Raw genomic sequence first — 24,681 nt, 5'->3', positions numbered from 1 at the left:
TTCCTCGTTCTTCCCAAACGTCGCACGGACAGGCCAAAGATTGTCCACATGTCGTGCTGGTAAAAGTGATTTAATTTAAGGTGATTTCTTAAGAATTTCGAACCAGTTTGAAGTGCTACGATATCCCAGGATGGCCAAGTTTGATTTGACGGCAAAGAATTGCCAGTACCTCGACCGGCATCTGACCTTTCCACTGCTCGAGTTTCTGCTGCAAAAAAACGTAAGCGATTCTTCTTCTTATTATTGGCAGCAGCCGTCTTGCGCTTTATACCGCTGAGTTGTCAATCTGGATGAAAAAATGCGCGGCTCTAATGCCGGATTTTGATGATTTTCTCTTTTTAGATCTATGACCAAACGTCGTTGCTGAAGTTTATACTGCAAACGGTCAGCAAGACGAACATGGTTGATTATACCATGGATATCCGTGAGCGTCTGAGCATGGGTAATGAGTTGCCGGAGGAGTTGTCCAAGCGAAGGGCAAATGTCTTGGTAAAGTTGAAGGAACTGCAGACCGAAGTGGCACCACTGATGAAGTGCATGGAGGAACTCAAGAATCCAGACTCCATGAAAGACTCCAAATCGATCGTGCACGCATTGCAGCAAGAGTTTGATGTGAGTTTGGAATTATGATAATCTTATTTGTAGCATCACAGCAATAACATTAATTTTGCGTTGCAGTTCAAGTATGACATCATCAAGAGCGCTCAAAAGCTGGCCAAGTATCTGTACGAGTGCGGTAACTACAGGGATTCCATTTCGTACTTATACATTTGCTTGTTGGTAATGGAGCCTACCGATAAGAACTACTTGAATGTCCTGTGGGGTAAGCTAGCCGCCGAGATTCTCACTCTAAACTGGCCAACAGCGCTCGAAGATTTGACCCGTCTGCGTGATTTCATCGATAATCACAACTTTTCGCCGATCGAAGTGCTGCAACAGCGCACCTGGCTGATCCACTGGAGTGTCTTGGTATTCTTCAACCATGCCAAGGGACGCGATCTCATTATTGAGATGTTCCTGTACAAGCCACTGTATCTGAATGCTATTCAGACGATGTGTCCGCACATTTTGCGTTATCTGGCCACGGCCGTAATCATTAACCGTGGCAGACGAAACGCTTTGAAGGATTTGATCAAGATCATCCAGCAGGAGTCTTACACTTACCGTGATCCGATCACCGAATTCCTCGAGCATTTGTATGTCAACTTTGACTTTGAAGGCGCCCGTATGAAGCTGCACGAATGCCAGACGGTAATTGTCAACGATTTCTTTATCATCGGTTGCCTGCAGGAGTTTATCGAGAATGCTCGTCTGATGATCTTCGAGACCTTCTGTCGTATCCATCAGTGTATTACGATTGGTATGTTGGCGGACAAATTGAACATGGAACCGGACGAGGCTGAATGCTGGATCGTCAATTTGATTCGTAATGCTCGGTTGGATGCTAAGATTGACTCCAAGCTGGGTCATGTTGTAATGGGAACGCAACCTCTCTCTCCGTATCAGCAGTTGGTGGAAAAGATTGACTCACTTTCGGTTCGCTCCGAGGCGCTAACCGTTCTGGTTGAGCGTAAACAGAAAGCTAAAACACAAGAATCCGGTGAAGGAAACTGGAAGTATTACTGAGCGATAACCGGATTCTAAATTTGAAAGTGAACTTTTTTTGATCAATTGTAACCATCAACCCCGGAGGGAAGCACGGAGAGAAATAGAAGAGCGAAGCGTTCCATAAATAATTACAGAATAAAACTGTTGTCAGCCGCAGCATAGGTAGGATGACACAATTAAAAACTACAATTTATTATAATAGAGTACGGAGAAAATACACAAATAAATTGATGGAGGGAACACGAACTAAGTGTTTTTTTGTATGTTCCGAAACTCGATAATAAAGAGAAAAGCTCTGCCGAAAAAAAAACAATGTTGTATGCTAATTGTGTCGTCCAGCACTATTCCATATATCAATTTTTATAATTTCATTAAATTTTTATTAGTTCATTTTGTTTCGCGTTTTTTAAAACCGTGCTAGGGTAGGTGAACCAGTTTTGAAAATTGCTCCAATTATTTGGCCCTAGTGACAATTGCAGCTAATAATAAGTTTCAAACCCTATTTATATCATGAATACAAATTGAATATTAAAAGTAAACTTTTGATAAAATGCAAGAAGATTTAAAAAAATGTTCGTTTTGTAATCGAAATTAAACCGTTGAGGTAAAATGAGGACCCTGTCGGGGTGTTAATATGCTTATTTCTATTGTTTAGGGCCCGTCAAATAATTTCGTAAGACTGTTTCATGATTTTTCAAACCCTCTGATCTTTTTTTCTGACAAATCCGAGAAATAATAAAACAAATCCAAAAAATTAGAAAATCCTAGACTCCCCTCCCCCCATTAACCCTTACGTAATAAGTGAACGACCTCTTACATGAATCAGTTTGTGTTGAAACTGAACTTAACACATGCCCATGCGATTACATTCTCAGATAATCTTATAGCTAAACTTAGATCTGCGAGATTACAATACTCAGGGCTGGTAGCGAGTCTCTTTTTAGTGACTTGGTCACTTTTTTCAAGCCAGTCACTTAAAAAGTCTCTTTTTTAAGGTCAGGTCACTAAAGTCACTTTTTCTTGTGATAAGTCACTATTTTTACGTTTAATCGTTCTTCACTATCTGCAGGGTGTCCACTCATTTCGCTAAATAAAGTTCCCTGAGTTTTCCAGGTTTTTCCATAACTTTGGCGGATAATTTCCAGGTTTATAATAAGAATGCTGTTTATGAAATGTGTTAAAAATATGTTTTTAACGCAAACGTTCTTAAGACATGACAATCAGTTTTAAAGAAACAGCTTTACTATCAAATCCATTGAATGTTGAAGTTGAACACTTACTTCATTTTAGTAAGTCTAAGATCACAACACTTTTAATGTCTTGACGATTTGTACTAACAAAAATGTGGAAACATTAATGAAGTTCTATTGATCTCAGAAAAGCTAGATCTAGAGATCTTAAGGGGAAGTCCCCGAAACTTTAGCCCAGACTATTGAATTGGTTTAAAAATCTTTAAGCGTGAGTTTAGACAAATTCACGATAGTTCCATGAGGTGCTGAAATAAAATCGAGAACCCTCAAGATGTTCCGAAAGATTCAGTACAGAGACCTTCACAAAATTTATGAATACTTCATAAATATTTCAGGAACTTCACAGAAATCCAGAGAATTCCAGGGATGTTTAAAGGTGTTTACGAGAATTTCATTTATTTTAAAGCAGAACCGAGATCTTCAGTTTTAGGGAAGCTCCGAGAACATCAAGACAGATCAGAGAATTTCTAAAGGGCAGTTCTAAAAATTTCAAGGAAATTGCAGAAACCGGAATTTCCGGAAATTTCGGATTGCTCAGAGAAAATTTCTGGAACGCAATAAAAATTACAGGAACATCCGGAAAATGTGGGAGTATTTCAAGGGTGTTATATAATCGAAATTTCAAGATCTAAAAAAAAAATCGAAAATTTAGCTTAGTTGATTAGAGAACATCAACGAGGTTCCATTAATAAAATATATATTTTCAAGAAATTCCAGAGAACTTCTAAAAATTTTGTTTATTTTTAGCTTGATTCATTATATTCAGTGAAGTTCCGAGTACTTCGAGGAGGAACATCAGAAAAATCACATTAACTTAAGGAAATTTGTAGAATAAGATATGGGATATTGCGATAATTCTATGATTGATCCGAAAACTTTAGAAGCTTCAGGAAATTATAAATATATATCAGAAAATTTGTTCATTTTAGAGAAATTAAGGTAAGCATAGAAAACTTCTGGGATGTCCAGGCTTTCCAGGGGAAATTAGTGATTTAAGGCAAAGTTCCATGAGCGTTTACAAACTTTATAAAATTTAAGGAAAACTGTAGAACTTAAAGGCAATTAAATCAATTCCAGTAAAAATGGTGGGTTCCTTTAAAAAAATACTAAGATGTTCAGGGCAGTCTATAGAATTTTAAGGAAATTGAGAAATATTTTGGGCAGTTTTAAAACACCAGGAAACTCTAGACTATTGAAGAAGTTATGAATTAGTTTCGATAATTTGATATTCAGACAAATCTTGAGAACTTCAGTGACAATCATAGAATTATTTTGATTATTTACCTGCGGAAGCTTAGACAAGTTCCTGAAATTTCAGAATATCTTCGAAAACTTCATAGAAGTACAGAGATATTCAGAAATACTTCGAGAACTTCATAAAAGGAAAGATCCTAGAACTTCAGGAACTTTATGGACATTTCGGGAGCATCTAAAAAAAAGTTTAGTAGGGAACTTCAGGGGAGTTCAGTTCCATTAGTTTCACTAAATTAGCAGGAAATTTCAAGAAGTTCCCAGATTTTTCGAGAACTTAAGAGATGTTAAGAAAATTATTGAGGTTTTCACATAAGTCCAGAAGTTCACACAAGCTTAAACATTTTTAGAACAGTTCAATTAAATTCATGGTTGTACAACAAGCTTCATGAGAACTTCAAACACTTAAGAGAAGTTTTGAGAGCTTCGAGAAAGATATTGAGCTCTAAACAAAATAAAAACTTCAAGGAAGAACATATATCCTCAGTGCAGAGATATTCCAGGGCAGGGGAATTACATACATTTTAAAAAGGTTTCGAGAAATTCAGTGAATTTTTAACACTTTAGAGAAGATTCATGATCGTTAGGAAAATTGTCGAATCTTCACGAAGTCCGAAAAAGTTTAGAGAAGTTTTTAAAAAAAAATGCTGAAAAGTATTACGAGCATCAGGCTAGTTTCTCAAACTACAAAAGAACTTCAAGGCAATTTAATTAACATCAGGAATATTTTGGGAACTTTCAAGTAGTTCTGAAGACCTCAGAATAGTCCATTCCATATTCAACGGAGATTTATCATGAAAATTCGCTTGGAGTTTACTATCTTAGGCTTGGCTTCACATGAAGTCTAAAATTTCCCAGAACTAACATAAAGGTAGATTGCAGTTGATGTTTTTCTCATAGATTTTTTTCCCAGAACTCCCGTAAAATGAGGTCATAAGAAATTATAATAAAATTCCATGAGCCTTAAAACTGTGCAAGGAATTTGACTCCAGATTCTTGAAAATTTTTTGAAGTATTATAACTTTTCAGTTGAGAATTTATAAAATTTGTGGGAAATATTCATATTCTAGAACAAAAAAAAATCATTTTAAGCCTCTGAATTTTAAAATTGTATTTGTTACTGAAGATTAATCCATTCTGGATCTATAAAGTTCAATGTGAATGAAAATAACTAGGAATGTTAAATGTTTTTATTTTAAAATGCATTCTTAGTAAGACAATTATTAAAAATAAAATCAACAATCAATACGAAACAATCGATTTTAAATTGGCTCACTACTTGACTAGCCTATTGGTCCCAAGCAAATCGATTAACGTACCCCATTCTAGTACTACTAAATGTTTGTTTAAAATGAGGGGTTCGTAGATTTTCCTATGTTTCGAGGGGTGCATTGATTAGCTTGGGACCGAAGAGAGTACCAGAGCTGAGCCTAAAATTTGAGCACTTTTCTTCGGGACCTACTAGTCTCTACGATTAAATTCTCTGAGAATTCCCAGTTTTTCGACAAATTTTCTACACAGATAAAAATTCTGAATTTTAATTCACTACTTTTTCGAACTGTGTACCCTTAGGCGAAGACAACTATTCAAGAAGACTGGCAACTCTTCCATTTCCTCATACAAACACTATGAGACAGGTACAATCGCGTCATCTGCCACTTAAAGGTAAATGCTTCGAACGAATTTGATAGCAAAGATTTCATCCTCAGAAGAAGGGTTTGTGTATTTGCATTTTTCTATGCGTTGCTTCCACTTTCACTCAAGTGCAGCGCTACTGTCCCAACAAACAATCGTCTATTGAAGAAACGACTTCTTGGCAATTTTATTCAACTGCATGCTTAACAGTACTTGTACTATTTTTAATAATAACTTCTGTTCAGGCTTTGTTCACACAAATCTGGAGAATTTATTCAACCACAACATTGATCTACTTGGTGTTGTATAAGCTATATCGAGAAGCTTTTATTCGACTTATATGAGTTGTAACAGAGTTTATACGATAAAATTTTAGATTATTCAGCGTTTATTAGACATCACTGCTTCCTTAAAACAGTGCTGCTCTGTATACGGTTGATTATCATGTGAAGTAACGTTTAATTAGACTTTATTTTACATTTATATTAAACGATTATTAAACCGTGGGAAAATTAACCCAAAAATAAGAGGGACAACAGGGAAGGGAAGGGTGTGTTTCTTAAGTGTATTGTATTCATTATTTCTGACGTGGCTCGCACCACACAGACATTAGAAAATTTATTAATACTAAAATACATGTCGTTGTATGGGATTCGAACCATGTACCTTCCGATCACCAGCCGCTGGCCTTGTCATCTGAGCTATCGTAGAATTCATCATATGGGCAACTCAATAATCAATAAAAGCTTGCATGAAAGTAAATATCTATCAGCACTCTCGATCGCAACTCTAGCTCCTTCAAGGCCCTGTAGGAATGATTAATTCATTCATCGTTGTTTTAAATGAGACCAATGTTGCCTCTTCACATCTCCACGTCGAAAGAAAGGATGCTCGGTTATATTTTAAACTAGATCAATGCATTCATTATCGTGAGTCATGTGATCGATGATTACTATTTAAAGTAATTAGACGTAGAACACAAATAAAAAAAGGGTTGAGCTTGGGATTGAACTCACGACCTTCTAATTGGAAAGCGAAAACGGTAACCACTACTCTACTGATTTCACCTTGTTGTTAGACTGAATCAGTGTTGTCGAATAATGAATCTAATTCGTCGTTTAAAAAGCATTTACAAATCATGTGATTACAACATGGTCGCATAGTGGTATAAGAGCAATCATGCTGACTGTATTCACCTTTATTCAGCAATATTGTTAAGTAATGCAAAGAAATCTAATAATGGAGCTGGAGTACATTTATTAGACGTCTAATAAAGCATCTTATTAAATCAATTGAAAACGGTCGAATTAAAGTGTCAATGTATGTACAAATTACACTTATTCAGTTTGTTATTAGATCAAACTTCTGTCGTTGAATTACGAAGACATTTAACACTTTTACAGCTTTTAATAAGTAAATTAATCAGATCAGAGCAAACAGTGGAATAGATGTGTATCTATCGATCTCAATGAGCATTTTCAGCACATAATTCGAACAACTCTTGTTATTCAGCATTGTACACTGTTATACAGCATTTATTCAAAATATATGCTTATTTGTGACTCTGAATTGTTTGTTGGGTGGTATAAGAGCTATTTTGCTGAGTGTATTCACATTTATACAGCAATATTGTAAAGCAATGCAATGACATCTAATAATGGAGCTAGAAAACATTTATAAGACGTTTAATAAAGCATGTTATTCAATCAATTGAAAGCAGTCGAATTAAAGCGACAATGTATGTGCAAATTTCACTTATTCAGTTTGTTATTAGATCAAACTTCTGGTTCTGAATAAGGAAGACAGTCAACGTTTATAAAGCTTTTAATAAGGAAATTCATCATATCAGAGCAAACGGCGGAATAAAGGCGCATCTATCGAACTCAATAAGCTTTTTTCAGCACATAATTCGACATCCTGTTTTATTCAGCATTGTACACTGGTTTACAGCATTTATTCAATGTGTATGCTTATTTGTGACTTTGAATTGTTTGTTGGGGTATCTATCGCTTAGATTCTGGAAAAGTTGCCAGTGATTTGTTGTCTTCGCTTTAGGTCACTTTTTAACAACTATAAGTCACAATCAGGTTATTAATTTCTTCAACATGGTCACCTTCAACGTCTAGCATGCATTGCAATAACGGGTGCGGTGCGTAGCACCCCATCGAAAGCATTAGAAGCAATCCTCAATCTGCTGCCCTTGCATGAACTAGCAGCAGAAAGAAGTGCCCTAAGATCTAAAAAAGTCATGCCAGGCAGGCTTGCTTCCACTCACTTGCTATAAAAATTTAATCCTTTAAATTTGTCGAACCTCTTAACGGAATCCCTTTATGAAGAGCATTGAGTGGGTTGGTTTATTTCCTTTAAATTCCGTTATAATTGCTTATCTTTTGACAGATACGCGTATTTCGTCTACTAATTGCAGACTTCATCAGTGCCAAGTACTCAACACCACTGAAGAATCCATCTTTTATCTACGAGTTATATACTAATCAATAGGTACTAAAAATCAGCAGGTATCCACTGCCATGTCAAAATTTACCTAAACAGGTACCTAAATTCAGCCTCCAAGAGGTAGAGGCATGCTACGATGTGTTGTTTTAGGTAGCATGCTAAAGAGTCTCGAGTATCCGTTTCCTTGATCTCTATTAAGCAATGTTGATGGATTATGTTTAAATATTTCTAGACTTTCAGCTACGTCTAGTTTCCAATGTGAAGATACAGTCCGCAGGATATTAATGTTTTCCTTAGTCAAATTGTGCCCCTTTGTAACGATATGTTCTGCAACCTTGGATTTAAATTCATAATGAAGTCCTTTATCCATCTCTTTGTTAGCCTTTTTTACCTCTGCGATGTGTTCCTTAAACCTTGTTTCCAAAGTCCTTTTCGTCTGACCAATGTAGATTTTATTGCAATCTGGACAAGATATTTTGTAGACTCCGGCTTTCCCTAAGACATTAGTTTTGGCCTAGATTTAGTATTCAGCAGTAGGATAAATCAGCTGAAGTCACTGTTAGGATCAACTAAAGATTCAATAAATGTCTTAGGGAAAGCCGGAGTCTACAAAATCTTTTGTCCAGATTGCAGTGCGTCACAATCAGCGATTTTACGATTCGTGAGCGCTCACTCTGAGTAAACGCTCACGAGTCATAAATTCGCTGATTGTGACGCACTGAAATTTAAATTGACAGGTTTTATGTGTCAAATACATACCTTCCAACCTCTTCTTGTTTCTGACAAGCAGGGTTGCTTCCACTCACTTGCTATAAAAAAATATTTTTCGAAATTATGCAATCATTAGATGTTATAATGATATGTTGTACTAGTAAGTAACAAGAAAAGGATGTAAAGTATGTGTTTGACTCATAAAACTTGTCAATTTTGCTTTCAGAGCGACACAATCAGCGATCTTATGATTCGTGAGCGTTCACTCAGAGTGAGCGCTCACGAGTCGTAAAATCGCTGATTGTGACGCACTGAAAGCAATATTGACAGATTTTATGTGTCAAACATATACTTCATGACCTCTTCTTGTAACTTACATGTACTAATTAGCATTATACTATTTCATGGTTTCATTATTCCGAAAAACATTTTTTTATAGCAAGTGAGTGGAAGTAACCCTGCTGACAAGCACAAACTTTCATAATAGCATCCAATGATTCCATAATTCCGAAAAACATTTTTTTTATAGCGAAGTGAGTGGAAGTAACCCTGATGCCAGGTCCAGGCGAGTAAGAGAGGTGCCACAGTCGGAAGAAGTGTTAGTTTGTTTACTTAAATGAACCATGCCCATTTTGTTATGGCAAGTTTGCTATAAGAAATCCTCCTCGTGTTTATAAGCGAAATTCACACCAAAGACTGATTAATTGCGTAGGAAATCAGTTTGGCACGGCATTTGTGACCAGCATACACCTTTCGGTCGTATGAAACAGGTCAAAAACTGTCCAAATCCGCAGATAAAAAATTTTGTTTTGAATTTCTGTATAGCAAAATAGTGAACTTTTCGTGAACATTAACGGCAAAGAACTCACCAACACTGGGAGACCGTGAGTTCCTGCCCACCTGTCATCTTCCATCTCGATGCCAGGTGATCTTGTTGGTCATCTAAGCATCTTACAATACTTCCAAAGATGACCAGTGATGAGTATATGAATGGAGACTAGATGAAACCAGAGGACAACTTTGAAATTCCCTTCAACGTATGTGAAACGGCACGTTCGGATTGGGAAACTGGTCCTAACGTTCGTCAAGGCTCAATCACAGACAAACAGACATAACTCATTGAATATTTCACACTGTAAAACATCTTCGCTAAAACATTTCCACCATCTGTTGAGTACACTGCAGTGTGTTCATTCCATCTGCTGGGCAGATACCTGCTGCCAGTTTGGGATACGGGTAAAACCTGCATCAAGGCTTCCATTGTTTTCATTCCACTTCCTCATTCCATTTAAAATATTGGTAATTATAATGAAGTTGACATTTTACAGTCCATGAACCATGTTTCCGTTTCCGAAAACAAGGTTCACGGTATCAATCACAACGCATGAACATAAATCACGTTTGCCAGAACTAGATCATGATTATCCGAACAGAGTTCACGATTCTATGACTTTTGTTGCCTTTGCAGGCGTTACGTTTATTTTGTGGAACAATGTTCACGACTTCATGATTTTTATTCATGGTGTAACGAAAAATTTACTTGTTCCGAAAATCGTGAGTGGAGGTTGACGAATTTCGGAACGGATTTTTTCCCGTGCCTCCCTGTGATGTCTATAATAATCAAAAATGTTATCGAATAAGCTCTGTTACAACTCATATAAGTCGAATAACAGCTTCTCGACACACCTTATACAACACCAATAGTTCAATGTGTTGTGGTTGAATAAATTCTTCAGATTTGGGTGAACAAAGCCTGAACAGAAGTTATTATTAAAAATAATGCAAGTATTATTAAGCATGCAGTTGAATAAAAACGTCAAGAAGTCGTTTCTTCAATAGGCGATTGTTAGTTGGGTTATTAGTTTTTTTGAGATTCCGTTTGACCAAGGCCCAAAACCGTTCGATATGGCGGAGTTCGGGGCTGTTGGGAGTGTTGTGGTCTTTGGGTACCACAACCACGTTGTTCGCATCGTACCACTCGATTGCCTTTTTTCCCATAGTGGCAGCTCACCAAGTCCGACCAGAACAGCACAGGTCTATTATGTTGCTTTAGGAATGGTAGCAGCCGCTTTTCCAGGCACTTCTGGACGTAGATCTCTTGATTGATCGTTCCCGTAGTAATGAAAACGCCACTTTTCACACCACACGTGCATATGGCCTGCCAGACGAGATATTTTTTCGGATTAGTTTGAGGATTTTGAAAATTTCAGCCACCTTCCCTTTTGCTGATGCGGTATAAAACTCCTGTCCCGGAAGCTACTTGAAATCCACCTTCACATAAGTTTCGTCGTCCATGACGACACAGTCGGAACTTTGTGAGCAGATTCGTATACAGCTTTCGGGACCGCTGCTTTACCGACGTGTTTTGTTTGTAATCTCGGTTCGCCACCTTCACCTTCTTAAACGTCGACAACCCGGCTCGTTGCTGTAACCAGTTGGTTACAATCCGTGGATTTTCGTTTGTATTAGTTGTTGTTGTTTGGAAAATTCACGTATTTTAATTTAAAAGACAGAAGGCAACACACAGCAGCGAGAGGGTTAGTACCGCTGCAAAAACACTCGAACGATACTAAAGGGAGGACAATTAAGCTAAAAATGGAGAATGATCGGCAAAAGGCATGCGAGTGGCCATGTTGTAAAAGAAAAAATCTTCTAATTCGAGAAGTAATCAGGCGTCCGTGTAGACCGGTATCGTAAAGTGCAGTGCCATTTAGTGTTCCCCCCCCCCCTTGTGGGGTTTCTGGGATGTTGGACTGCCTCCGTTCAGGAACTCTTGTGCTTTTGTACAACATGTACACCTCGTACCGTAAGCAAAACGGTTTTACACGGCTCGGCTCGGAAGTCAAGATGGCTTCCGAGCCTAATAGTAAATGATCCTCGATCGTCCGTCAGGGACGATTCCCTCAGGCCGGTGACCTTAATTGCCAAGGAGGGTCCCGTCTCGGCTCGACCAAGGTGGCCATGCCACGGTCAGCCGATTTTGTCAACGACGGAAGACGCCTGCCAGCCAAACGAGCCAGCAACGCCTGCTGAGCCGTATGTGGCTGATGAACGCCACCAGATCCGCCATTCTCCCAAAGCGGCAACAACACTGTCTGCAGCCCGCGCCGCAAGTTTCCGGCCACACGGTAGTGCAGGAGCAGCCGTGTGGGCCAACGCCAGCGTCGCGACGCCGAAGAAGAATCTGCTGCAACAGTGAGTACCGTACCGTTAACTCTCGCATACACGCCACATTCATGTGAAAACCCACACCCACACGCCACAGAAAAGGGCAAATAAATATGTTAGAAAATGTGAAGATTCCAGTGTTTCATACTTTGTCCGCGTAGCCCCTCCGAATACCCAGTAACATGCCGGCCCTGCGACACAGTTCAGGGGTCTCATGCTACTGAGCTAGTTACCCGGGAGTGTCTGGTTATGCCATAGTCACATTGCTTGGCCCGCTGCACAGTAGTATGGGAGACATTGAGCTTGCCAGCGACGTCCCGGATGGAAAGTTTAGGATTCCGCTTATATTTCACCGCCACCTTCTTCGTCGTCGTTGCCACGTCCGGATTACGATTGCCGCCGCTTCCAGGCTTCCTGGCGGTGGACAGACGGTCCCCGAACACTTTTAAAACGTTTGTCACGGTCGATTCGGCCACATCCAGCAATTTTGACAACTTGGCGTGTGAGAACGTCGGATTTTCTTGCTGCGCGAACAAAATTTTGACACGCTGCTCCTCTTGCTTGGACATCATTTTGAAAAATGGAGAGCAAACGGTGAAAACTCATCAAAGCAACCATTGTACTCAACATCCAAATGCAGCATTTCAGGTTTTTTATGCATTTTTAACAGAAATACACCAATTTGAAGTTGACCAATTTTTCGCGTTCCAGACTTTACAACAAAAGTTCAAATAATGGACGCAGTGGTTTTACCAACAATCAATACGAAACTAACGATTTTAAATTGGCTCACTACTTGACTAGCCTATTGGTCCCAAGCAAATCGATTAACGCACTAAATTCTAGTATAAATTCCAGTACTACTATGTTTGTTTTGATTCGCTATGAAAGTATGTTTAGAGGGGTGCATCGATTAGCTTGGGACCGAAGATAGTACCAGAGCTGGCCAAAAAGTTGAGCTCGTTTCTTCGGGACCTTCTGGTCTTAGAGTTACCTCTATGGTTTTACTCCCCTCATAAAAAATGGTCTTTGTTTCAGTCTTCTTGGAACTCAACAATTCGATATTTTTGTGTAAAATTTGTTATTTGTTTTAATTGAAAAAATATTTATGTATTCAACAACAACAAAAATGATGATGCATTTTTTCAATGTTATCAAGCGCAATCAGCAAAGGGAGCGCCATTCTGTGACAGTGGTGACAGTAATCGAAAATAAAAGTGAGTGATCGTGGTGGAAGAAATGTTCGCTGAAATAATTGAAATTGTGGAGTTTCTCAACAAATTTACTGTCCGTGGCGGTCATTTGCTGTTTTTTCGGTTGCAATTGCTATATAAATAAATCATTCATTTATTTTCAGTGAAACTTTGCTGATTACGGAGTGTTGTGAAATGGAAGAGCTGACTCCGGTCCTCTTTTTGTTGGAGCGAATAAAATTTATCTTTGGATTGAATCTGGAGAAAAGTTCAGAGAAATAACATTTAATGGATCTTGTTTACTCATAAGAAATATTGGCTATTGTTTTCGATCATTAAATATTTTTTTAAATGTTGTTTTTTCTCGTTTCTAGGGCAACTTGTACCATCCCGCATAAACGCGAACCATAAATTGACCTTACCAAAAATGGTTAAAAATTGTTTATAATCCCTGCTTAACTTCAACTGAAATGGTTATGGAACTTTACAAGAACGTTTAATGATAAAGTTTTAACCTTATGTATTATGGTTTTTTGGAAGCGGACCTTACAAATAATGAGTTGTTAAGAACCATTACCATTCAAAATTCTTGTTTTCTCCATATATTTTCGGGAGGAGGACTATATTAGAACCCTTTAACTTATGGTTTGAGAACATTAATGGTTATGGTTATGGTAGTCAGTAAGGTCCATGAATAGTTTTGTAACATCGATCAACTTTATGTGGAATATATCGCGAATTGGTTGCCTGTAAATTACTGATTACCAATTCACGATATATTCCACGTAAAGTTGAGCGATAATACAAAACCATTAATGGACCTTACTGACTATCATAACCATAACCATTAATGTTCTCAAACCATAAGTAAAAACGTTCTAATATAGTTCTCTTTTCGAAAATGTATGGAGAAAACAAGAATTTTGAATGGTAATGGTTCTTAACAACCCATTATTTGTGAGGTCCGCTTTCAAAAAACAATAATACATAAGGTTAAAACTTTATCTCACAAACGTTCATGTAAAGTTCCATAATCATTTCAGTTAAAGTTTAGGAGGGATTATAAACAATTTATAATTATTATCGGTAAGGTCAAGTTATGGTTCGCGTCTATGCGGGATTGCAGTCAACTGCCACTACCCCGTGAGTATCGCAGAAAGCATAGTAGTTCGATGTTAGGTATTATAATGAGATTATTGTATTAAATACTAACATTAAATTGAATACATTGTAAAACATCATTGTTCTTTTAAAACAGAGGGAAAAACAATAGAAACAAAAAAAAAAGCAATATCATTGAGCCAACAAATTAATATTTTTGATGAAAACAATAAAAATTCTTGATTCAACAAATAAAAATTGTTATTTCAAAGATTGTTTCGCCATTTCAAAACCAATAATTTTTAAAAATAAAAATTATTTTCATTGCATTCAATAAAAAAATTGGTGTCTGCAATATTTATTGTTAGCCGGGAGACAACGATTTTTTTTATTGAATTCAATACAGAATATTGTTTAAATTATGAAAAAAAAACATTTAGTTGACGACCGGTGTAAAATCCTAGTATGAAAGTAATAAAGCCAAATAAAAAAGAAGAAGAAGAGATATTCGAGAAAGTATTATACGATCACAATAAACAATAAACAAGTCATCTTAAGTAGAAACAATATTTTTTTTTAATACAAATCATGTGATGCGCGGATTGAGCTAAGTATGACGGAAACTAATTCAAAACCGTATGCAGCTCGATTGGAGGTTGATTCTTATTCAAAACACCAAAGTATCAGTGCAAGTTGAGATCGACACATCCAAAATAAATACCCCAATGTGTTGAAATATTTTGTGGAAATTCGTAGATTCTATCTATTTTTTTTCAAAACACTGTGACATGGAAATAAATTTAAATTTCATCCAGGGGATGTCATCAGCTTTATGAAAACGACAAGATATCGTTAGTTCTTTATTGCCATAAATTTAGTTATTTTACATTAGTCTTATGCTTACGCTGTTCCGTTCAATAAGCGGGCCATATGTGGCAATATTTGAAGGAATCCTGGGTAAACTAGCACACTTTACCCCAGTTTACAATGCTTGGAATGTTGTAGGCGATATGAGTTAAACATAGTACAAATGTCACCTTGTTATTAGTTACGATAGTTGAGAGACATGACACCCGAGTGAGTTTTGTAACGAAATCAAAAGAAAAGTAATATACCACTCTTACCCAAGCTTCACACGTGGCCCGCTTATCGATGGTTGCCTTTTTTAATTGCTTATCGTTTCCTACAGCCTAGCTTAGTACCTTAAGAACCAATTTTCATTTTCGCTTCAATTTTACACCTCGAATCGTTTAGATCCGTTTTTATAGTTATTAGACTAGTATAACTTACATTGCTTATATCGCCTATCGGATTGTGCAGGGAAATTTTTTATCCTACTCGATCCTTCACAATCTCTGTGTATTGCCAATCGATTGAACCGCAAAACAAATGTACAATAATTTGATCAATCACATTTTTGTTGTCGATGTTGTAAAAAAAATCGCACGTTAAAACTTCGTTAAAATAAGTCGCTAAAATTTGTCCGGGCAGTAGTAGTTACGTTAATGTAAGCTTATTTAAAACGTTCAATTTCATCAATTTTTGTGGTAAGCCTTCTTACGAACTAGCAAATTGTGTTGGGTGATATTTACAAGTACTTGCACGCCATTTTGAATTCGAGTCAGTGGGTCGTTAGTATTTTGTTAACTTTTTGTTTTCGTTTGTTTTCTTTTGCCTAAATTGTTTGTGTTCGTTCACTGAGATCATTAGTAAGAAATCGTTGTTTCAGGGAAAGGCATTGCGAAAGTTCAGCGCAATGGACAGCAGTAAGATTACGATCAGACTGACGGCGGGAATCTGCCGGAGGCTACTGCTTCTGCCCGTCACGGTTTCCTGCGGTTGGCTGATGACTTCTCTGGCGAAGACGATCGTTTCCTCGACCTTGGCATTTTCACTGGGACTCGTTTCGGCCATCTTCGACACGTGGATGCTCTCGAACACGTTTCCGGCGCGGCTGTTTCGGGCCAGCTTTTGGTTCGCCAGTTTCAGCTGCCGGAACTTTTGGTCGATTTCCGAGGCAGTGTCTGTAGGTAAGATGATACGGGGTTGTAGGTATTGTTGTATGAAAACTTGATAATGAGAGGAGCTATGAAATATGCCATGCTATGAGCAATTGAGTTTTTTTTAAATGGTTTGTAAAGAGCGCTTACGCTTATACTACGATCAACTGTGAATATTTTTGTCTGTAAAACATCGTCCATAAAACCACAATCAATCGAACAACTTTTGACAAAGTTACTGACTTGTTTTTTTTTTTAATTTATTTCTAAGTTTTTTAAAATGATTTTTACAAATGTTTCAGTACAAAAAGGGGAAATGTCAGCTTCGGCAATACCTTTACCCATTATCGTCAGGGGGTAAACAAAGTCCTAGAGCACTCAATTTTGGACAATAGATGATCAGAAACACTATGTATCCACATGGCAAAATTGAGCTCTCAAGGACATTGTTTACCTCCTGACGGTAATATAATAAGGTATTTCCGAAGCCGTCATTTACCCTAATTTAGTTTATTTTGTTTACCAACAGTTGTTTTTCGTTGTGTTGTGAGCCTACTTTAATTGATGAAAGGGTGGTATTTGGAAAGGTCCTAGAATGCTTCGAATGATCCGGAACATCACAATTGAATGAAGCTTCTTATGAGAAGAGCATGTATGTGTTATTTAACTGTATCGACAATGAATGCTTCATTACTTTTCCATAGTAATGAAGTAAGGGAAATGGGGGTAAAATGCCCATGTCAAGCAAAATGCGTCCCTCTTCTATCGTAGCTGTTTGTCGATATGATATCGCTCATACGTTGAACTTTAAATGTACTTTATGAATGGAAACAATAAGCTGTTAGAAGAAATTCATTTGAAATTTAAAATATTAGAAAACAGTGAAGAATAGAAAAAAATCATGCAAAAATAGCTATCAATTTTTCTCTCATATCAATATAGAAAAGCGTACGAGGCAATGGACAAAGTCAGTCTCTAACCAAAAGAGTCCAAAGACCCGATTTGGAACCGTTTAAGCATTATGGAGCGAAAATGTCAAATTTTGCATCAGTCTAGTGTCTGTACTGCCACTTCACAGATTTTGTTTTCAGAACAATTTTTGTATTCTTTGCGCCACCATTCTTTCAACGCTCATTGATGACAGGCTCGAATACTTACTCTTATCGGAATTTTCATCGTAATTGACCTTGATGAACGTCGTCATCGTCACTTCGTACACTTTGTTTGGATCGGCCAAACTTTGGCTGATTTCCCGTCGCTTGCGTCCGTACGCGGATTGTCCGTTGCTGCAGATGACGCCCTTGCACCGGTCTACGCAAACATTGACGGTACCTCGGAACTGCACGAAGGTTGAGTCGGGAAACTTGAATGCGCGGAATTTCGCCGTCAGTAGGTCACCATCAACGGTGTTGAAGTTTTCAAACAGATAGGGATCGACCGAACAACTATGGAGAATCATTCAAATTAGACACCTGCAATCTAGGAGGACATTTGAAAGCATAATCCACATACCCGTTGTAGATGATAGTTTCTTCCTGGGAAAATGCGTCCGTAACCTGCATGTAGTTTACACCCAGCCCATAAATGGGAGCCGATTTATTATCGAGGTAAATTTCCATTTGAAGGTTCGTGCCTGGGCTGACGTTCAAGTCACCGGATACAAGTTTATTTCCCTGACGTACGACAATTTCTAGCGATGGCTCAGGGGCACTTTCCGTAATGCTAGATGTGATTTCCAGGTCCCTACGACGGTGTGGATGGACAAATTGTTAGTAAAAGTTATCAGTTTGATTATTCAAAAACATACTCTGGTTCCTTGAATCCAACTGGTAGAACATCTCGCTTGACGATTCCATGCGTAATGTTGTACAGAGGTCCATTGGTGATACATTTCACACTGATCACTTCCTTGCCAAATTCTTGGTCTCCTTCAATAATGACCCGGTGATAGAATACCTTCTTACCCTGAAACGTTAGCGAAGGAACAGATTATCAATTTCATACTGAGAACAGCTGATTCAAACTTACGGTTATTTTATTGACGATTCGAGTGACGCCACACTCGTAGATGTTCATCAGTGACAGTTGAAACTCAGCAAGCGTATCCTTGATGGTCGGTTTACACTTGGGTTCCGGATATCCTTTCATGCCTTCCAAGTAAACGGAGGTGGTGGAGTCGTTGGACGGGAGGACAACATTGACACGCATTTGGTCTTCTGAGCAGAACACTTTGTGAGATGCTGAAATGGAAAGATGTTGAAGAAAAGTGTTATATTTTAGATGAAATAATTAAAAATTGTGGGTTGCCCAAATTAGACCCTTATACGAAAAAGAAAACCAATCCATTTTAAAGGTCTCAGAAAATTTCCCTAGAATAGTTTCAACTTTATTTGGCATGAACGGCACAACTTTTTTCAAGTTTGCATGTATGTTGTATACAGGATTACCATACTGAGGCAAAAGAGCGTAAGAATAACATAAGAACCACTTATGAATTTTAGCCACAAGAAATTGATATGAATTGATTTGCCTTATGGAAAATAATGTTTACAAAAAAATAATAAAAGGGTGCAGACTGGAACCTAACCATGGACGTTGATATTACGGGCAGTGCTGAGATTTGTCATTGTCATTGACAGACTTTCGCGCAATATTGACAAAATTGTTCGTCATATAGTCACTGACAGACTTGATCCTGAAAAAAATCTTCGTCAAAAGGAAGTGCTTTGTTCGTTGAACCTTTAAAGCGCTCCTTTCAGCTTCTAATTGGATAAATTTATGCAAAGAAAGCAGATAAAGTAGAGCATCCAGTGACATACTCGGTGTGCTACTCATTGCACCAGTTATTGAGAGAGTAGCAAGTCTTTGTCGTGGTGTTACATTCGACCGTGTGCATTTTAGTGGCTTAAAAATGTATAATAATGAGTAACACCTCACGGAAAACGTATTTAATATTTTATATACCAACCACAACCGTTTAACATAGAAGATTTGCGAAATTTTCACTTTTATTAGGAAAAACAACAGATCGTATGTACATTTTTTACGCTTCTGTCAAATTTGTTACTAACGACGATTGACACCCCTTTAGTAGTTAGGTGTCGTATGTAAAATTGATCTATGTTTTGATCAGTTCGCAAATACAAAAAATAGATTTTGGTGAGAGAATTAAAACAAATTAGGTAGCCGGCCCAAATTTTTCCTTTAGGAAGAGTAAGCAAAGTAGTGTCTGGTAGCATTAAAATGTCAATTTGTTTCCGTTTGTTATAAACGAACTATTTAAAATGCACTCCAGAAATGCTGTCTTTAGTAAAGTTGCTTGAAATTATATAGGGGAAATGAATGTTATGTCGGCCTAAATGCTCCTAATTTGGGCCCATACATAAATTCAGCAATCGACTAAATTTTCAATAGCTACCAAAAATATCCATTAGTACCGTACCAATGACGCGTTCATCTAGATAAAATTGATAAATAGCAGATTTTTAGCGATGGGCCAAATCTTAGATCCATAGGCCAACATTGAAGCCATTTCCCCTACCTTCTTTAATTGCAAATAATAGTTTGGGTGGTCCCCATTTAAATTTAAATCCAAATCGTACTTGTTTATTCGAGGTTATAGGTGGTTGCATTTTTCAGAAAAATAGTTGAAAATATGCAAGCAACTTTACTCAATTTTGCATTTGTATAGCTCTTTGTTTGATCATGTTAGAGCAGTTCATCAGTTTTCAGTTAGGGTGTTGCATAAAATCAGTTTAATTATATTTATAATTTTTGCTGACGGAAGAATGTGGTTCTGATTTGGTTTTCAATTGAAAACAGTCAATCAACCAAAATTTGAATGTTAATTGCGCTGTATTTTCTCACCAAAATACTTCGAATGAATGTATTTGTCGATTCTTAGTCTTTCAGCTTCAATTTGATTACATTTTGATGACTGAGAAAACCTGTTATGCCCAAGGGGCAAGTCACGCAGCACATTGTGCCGAAATTAGATTCGGCATAGCTTAGGCACATCCATCGGCATACCTTCAGCATACCTTCGGCACAATATCGTAGGCATTGGATTGTTGTAAATAAAATGAGGGCTCTGCTTTTTTTCTCCTTTGGTTTGTTTTTTCCGTCGATCTTGTTTTCCGTGCTGAGCACCAATGCTACCGACGTGCCAGGAAGGCAGCTCCCAAACCTGGACCCTACCTATCGACCCATCAACTCATGAACCGGGGACCAACGGATTTACTTCCCATCCGAAGGAAGGCGTGATCAGAGATGTTATGCCTCAGAACATCCCGGCGGCGCCGACTGGTATTGAACCCAGGCCTGCTGGGGTGAGAGGTAATTACGCTTACCACTACACCACCGGCGCCGTTGAGGGCTCTGCTGGACAACTGTCATTGAAGTTGTTCACAACATTACGTGCTGTTGGACAGTATATTCAGGAACATCCTCTAATTGAATATACCAGAGGAACTCAGACTTATAGATCTAAATATGAAACGTAGGTTCTAGACTTGGCTCAAGAGAAAGAGGCAGTTAATCAGACCCCATTAGTACCCTTAATTCAAATAATGCTGCAACTCACACAAAACAAACTAAAGAAGTCTATTCATTACCCTCTATAGTCGGTCTCCAACAATGCTCCCCACCGATTCCAACTCTTTCCGGCCTCTGATAGACCGATGATTTTCACTTTACGGAAAGCTAGGTTTCTGGTCTGCCTTTGAGGGCATTATAAAACATTTAAACACAGGACTTTTATTACCCTATGGAACACAAAACATCAAACTTTCGCACACCCGCCTCTTCCCACGTCATCCTCAATCCGATTTATCCTTGCGATTTCAAACCAAAACATTCAAGGTGTCAGAAATACCGGGTTGCCGGGATGAGTATTTTACAAACAATCGCAGTTTGCTCCATGCCCGGCACAATTGGCACACTTGCGGCACACTGAAAAAAAAAGATGACCCAAGATTGGTGTGCGGAGTGACCTACCCCTTGGTTATGCCAGTTTTTTTTAATTTAAATTAAATAAATGCACTACAAAATGCGGTTGATTTCGAGTTGCCGATAATAGAAAGCTGGTTAACACGGGGTTCAACAGGTCGCCGAAAAAAAAGAGGTTGCCGACATTAGTCATATTTACCTGAGAAGTTTGAAGCGTTGTAAAATCGTTTTCAAACCGTTTTGGACAATTCTGTCGATTAGTCATTCTAATCGACCAGTAATAAATGTAAACAAACAAACATGTCATATGTATGCGTGACACTGAGAAATTGATAATAGTAGCGCGGATGCTGCTTGGATTGACGGAAATATGTCAATTCCCGTAAATGCAATTTTCGATTTATTTTTGGGGATTTTTAAAGTTAATTTATTCACTTTTGAAATTTGTTGTTCTTCAAGTTAATCTAAAATGTTGCTTTTTGTGTGGCCTTTAGATGCCATCTCATGAAAAATAAAAATCTGTACACCGCCTTAGTATATTAACATTTGAAGACTGCATGCTTTTTGGGTAAAAATTACCCATAGCTTTTCCATGTTCAGATAGGGTTCATCTTCTTTGGCTGTATTAATCTTCACTAGGATTTTACACCGGCTCTCAACTGAGTTCTTTGAGTACTTCCACAGATGTTAATTGAGAACTTTTTAGGTCTGTATCATTTTAGCATTAGTATACAGTCAAGATAGGAACCGGCATTAACAAATACACGTACACTGAAAAAAGTTTTCACATAGTTTCTACTAAGAACGCACATAATAGCGGCGCCAGTGGTGTAGTGGTAAGCGTGATTACCTCTCACCTCAGCAGGCCTGGGTTCAATCCCAACATCTCTGACTACACCTTCCTTCGGAAGGGAAGTAAAACCGTTGGTCCCCGGTTCATGAGTTGATGGGTCGATAGGTAGGGTCCTGGTGTGGGAGCTGCCTTCATGGTCGCGTCGGTAGCATTGGTGCTTAGCACGGAAAACCAGATCGACGAAAAACAAATCAAGGTAAAAAAACGCACATAATATTTTTCCAATAACAACATTAATGATTTTTATTTGAATATCACATAATGAACATATGAGTAATCATATAGCTTTCATTGGACACATAAGGTTTTTTGATTTAGTGGAGCATTTTCGAATTATGGGATCACATGAAAGTTATGTGAAATCGAGTGAAATTTACATGGATATTTTCCACTGGTTATGTGATCTATTTTATGAGTGTACCATATAGGATTAGAGTGAATTGGTGACAAACTCTTATTGAAGGGTAATTTGAAGTGTTGATTTCGGAAAAAAATACTAACAAGATAGTTGACCAAAGTCACAAGTCTGGTCCTCTGGAAAATTCAAAACATCCGTAAAAGTGGTCAATTCATGATACTGATCCTAAAGCTCTGTGTTTTTTTTTCGAAATCACTGATAGACGTCTTATCAGAATGAATTCGGAGTTTTGACTCGAATATGGATTCAGGGAATCACGGGATTGTCCACCGGAGGATCCGGAACATACGTAAAAGTGGTCAATTTTGAAACTGATCCTAGTGCGCCACTGATTTGTCAAAGCCACTCATAGACGTCTTATTTATCAGAATAAATTCGGAGTTGTGACCGAAATATGGACTCTAGAGACCACGGGGTGGTCCACTAAAAGATCCAGAACATCCGTAAAACTGCCATTTCGGACCATAGCGCACAAAAAAAAAAAAAAAAGTGTGCCAACCTCTAATTCGAAGCCTTCGGACAGTTATTAAACTTATCATTATCATAAACTTATGAAAAGGATTTCAAGCATAACGTAAGTCGCAAAAACAAACTAATCGATATTTTGCTTCTAACCGAATATAAAATACATGCTTTTTCTACGAGTTAATGAAAAACAAGGTTGGAAATTTAAATGAATTATAGAAAATATATTTAAGGCCCAAACGCAATGTGGACGGAAGCGGAACGGAAACGGAAAGTTTGACAGTTGTCACAAATGACATCAAGATGCCTAACCGAAGTCGATTTGATTCTAACTAGTTTTCAATCCGACAAGTAGGCTTACTCAGATCGGGCTTTTCCGCTGCCGCTGCCGTTCCGCTTCCGCTGTCATTGCGTTTGGGCCTTTAATGAACGCCCTATGTGATCTACTTTCAATGTTTTTTTAAATGGTGTTGATCACCCTTTTATTGTCAACATGACGTCAAATTTGATGATAGTCTAGTCTAGTCTAGTCTACACATACACAGCCAGTACTTGAAAGAATCCTGGAAATGATAGAAATACATCTATCATTTTCTTGTCATTATTAATGCCTGCTGCACATCAAGGATGTGAAACAAACAATAAAGCGGCCAGGCCTACTGTGTAGCGTTTAGTTAATTTGTGTGGAAGTGAATGTTTACCATGTCTACTTAATAAGTATAGACAGTGGTTAACATTTAATCCACAGGTAATCAAAGAGCGGGGACATACCGTACCAACCGCTCCGTATGCAGGATTTGAAAATAGGCTATATAAATCGTTGGGAGTGACAGAGCTAAGAAAGTTAATGTACACTCCTTGGTTGTCCGATCTCCTGGGATGGAACACAGGTATTTACCCCTTGTGTTCGAGCGTACAGTCCTCCCTCCGTACAAGCGAGGACGGCACCGCCCACCCACTGCCATCCCTCAATCGATCCAGCCGACCTCAGTCGAAGGACAACAGAGAGCGGACGTAACCTATACGGAGGGAATGCTGTATTCGCCTAGGTTATAGCGCCCTTGCTCGCTATTCGTTATTCGCTGTCTACAATGAGAAGAAACAATGCATGAACTTACAACACGCCCCGCATACACGTAGTACCGATATAAAATGTATATTGGTACTGCGTGTACACTTCCATCATCAAAGCAATTCCTGCTTTGTAGATGGCACGTATTTAGTAGGATGTCTCCTAAAAAAATAGGATGTCTAAAATCCATAGGATGAAAGTTAAGTCTCATTCGAATTAAATGATTCCAAATGCTACGGATTCATAGAAATTAAGTTTAAATAGATAAAAGTAAAAAAAAGGAACAATCTCACCAAATCAATCCAAGTGAATCCTTTGCAAGCAGCTCTGTCACGTTTGGTGTAGTGGTTCCGATCATAGACCCGCTTTACGGGGATCAATCCTCAGGTTTAATATAGTCAATTGCTCCTTGACGCAAACACGAAGTGACCGCTCATAAAATCATACAACGCATAAATAAACTGAACTTAAAAACTATCACTCGCGATGCCACAAATTTCTGGAGCGGGAGCATAAGCGAAATCTAATTACAACTTCACAAAAGTCGAGAAAAAA

General features: G+C 38.0%; 2 protein-coding genes across 4 annotated transcripts in view; one reads left to right on the top strand and one right to left on the bottom strand.

Moving 5' to 3' along the window:
* On the top strand, positions 1 to 1,854 carry eIF3e (eukaryotic translation initiation factor 3 subunit e). The gene is made up of 3 exons (XM_065228432.1): positions 1 to 220; positions 343 to 612; positions 679 to 1,854. The coding sequence occupies exons 1-3, from the start codon at positions 131 to 133 to the stop codon at positions 1,624 to 1,626; spliced, it is 1,308 nt and encodes a 435-aa protein (XP_065084504.1). The 5' UTR covers positions 1 to 130; the 3' UTR covers positions 1,627 to 1,854.
* Positions 1,855 to 15,218: 13,364 nt separating this feature from the next.
* qsm (Zona pelucida superfamily protein qsm) overlaps positions 15,219 to 24,681 on the bottom strand; it is a 220,843-nt gene continuing 211,380 nt past the window's right edge. For all 3 annotated transcript variants that reach the window (XM_065228454.1, XM_065228455.1, XM_065228457.1), the window contains exons 3-7: positions 18,400 to 18,611; positions 18,179 to 18,336; positions 17,884 to 18,114; positions 17,530 to 17,816; positions 15,219 to 16,395 (exon numbers count right to left, since the gene is read on the bottom strand). In XM_065228454.1, coding sequence (XP_065084526.1) covers positions 16,097 to 16,395; positions 17,530 to 17,816; positions 17,884 to 18,114; positions 18,179 to 18,336; positions 18,400 to 18,611 — 1,187 coding nt within the window. In that variant the 3' untranslated portion in view covers positions 15,219 to 16,096. The remainder of the gene's footprint in view (positions 16,396 to 17,529; positions 17,817 to 17,883; positions 18,115 to 18,178; positions 18,337 to 18,399; positions 18,612 to 24,681) is intronic.

Source organism: Ochlerotatus camptorhynchus, unplaced genomic scaffold (assembly GCF_037179485.1).
Source record: "Ochlerotatus camptorhynchus isolate MF236.1 unplaced genomic scaffold, CSIRO-AGI_Acam_v1.1 ptg000291l, whole genome shotgun sequence".
Classification (NCBI taxonomy): domain Eukaryota; kingdom Metazoa; phylum Arthropoda; class Insecta; order Diptera; family Culicidae; genus Ochlerotatus; species Ochlerotatus camptorhynchus.
This window is presented reverse-complemented; position numbering and strand designations above follow the sequence as displayed.

What these genes read in the sequence shown, in the direction of transcription:
- eIF3e (XM_065228432.1), top strand. Translation starts at nt 131, where the DNA reads ATGGCCAAGTTTGATTTGACGGCAAAGAATTGCCAGTACCTCGACCGG. An exon ending in AGTTTCTGCTGCAAAAAAAC is followed by an intron (nt 221 to 342) that starts GTAAGCGATTCT and finishes TTCTCTTTTTAG; the next exon opens with ATCTATGACCAAACGTCGTT. An exon ending in CATTGCAGCAAGAGTTTGAT is followed by an intron (nt 613 to 678) that starts GTGAGTTTGGAA and finishes TTTGCGTTGCAG; the next exon opens with TTCAAGTATGACATCATCAA.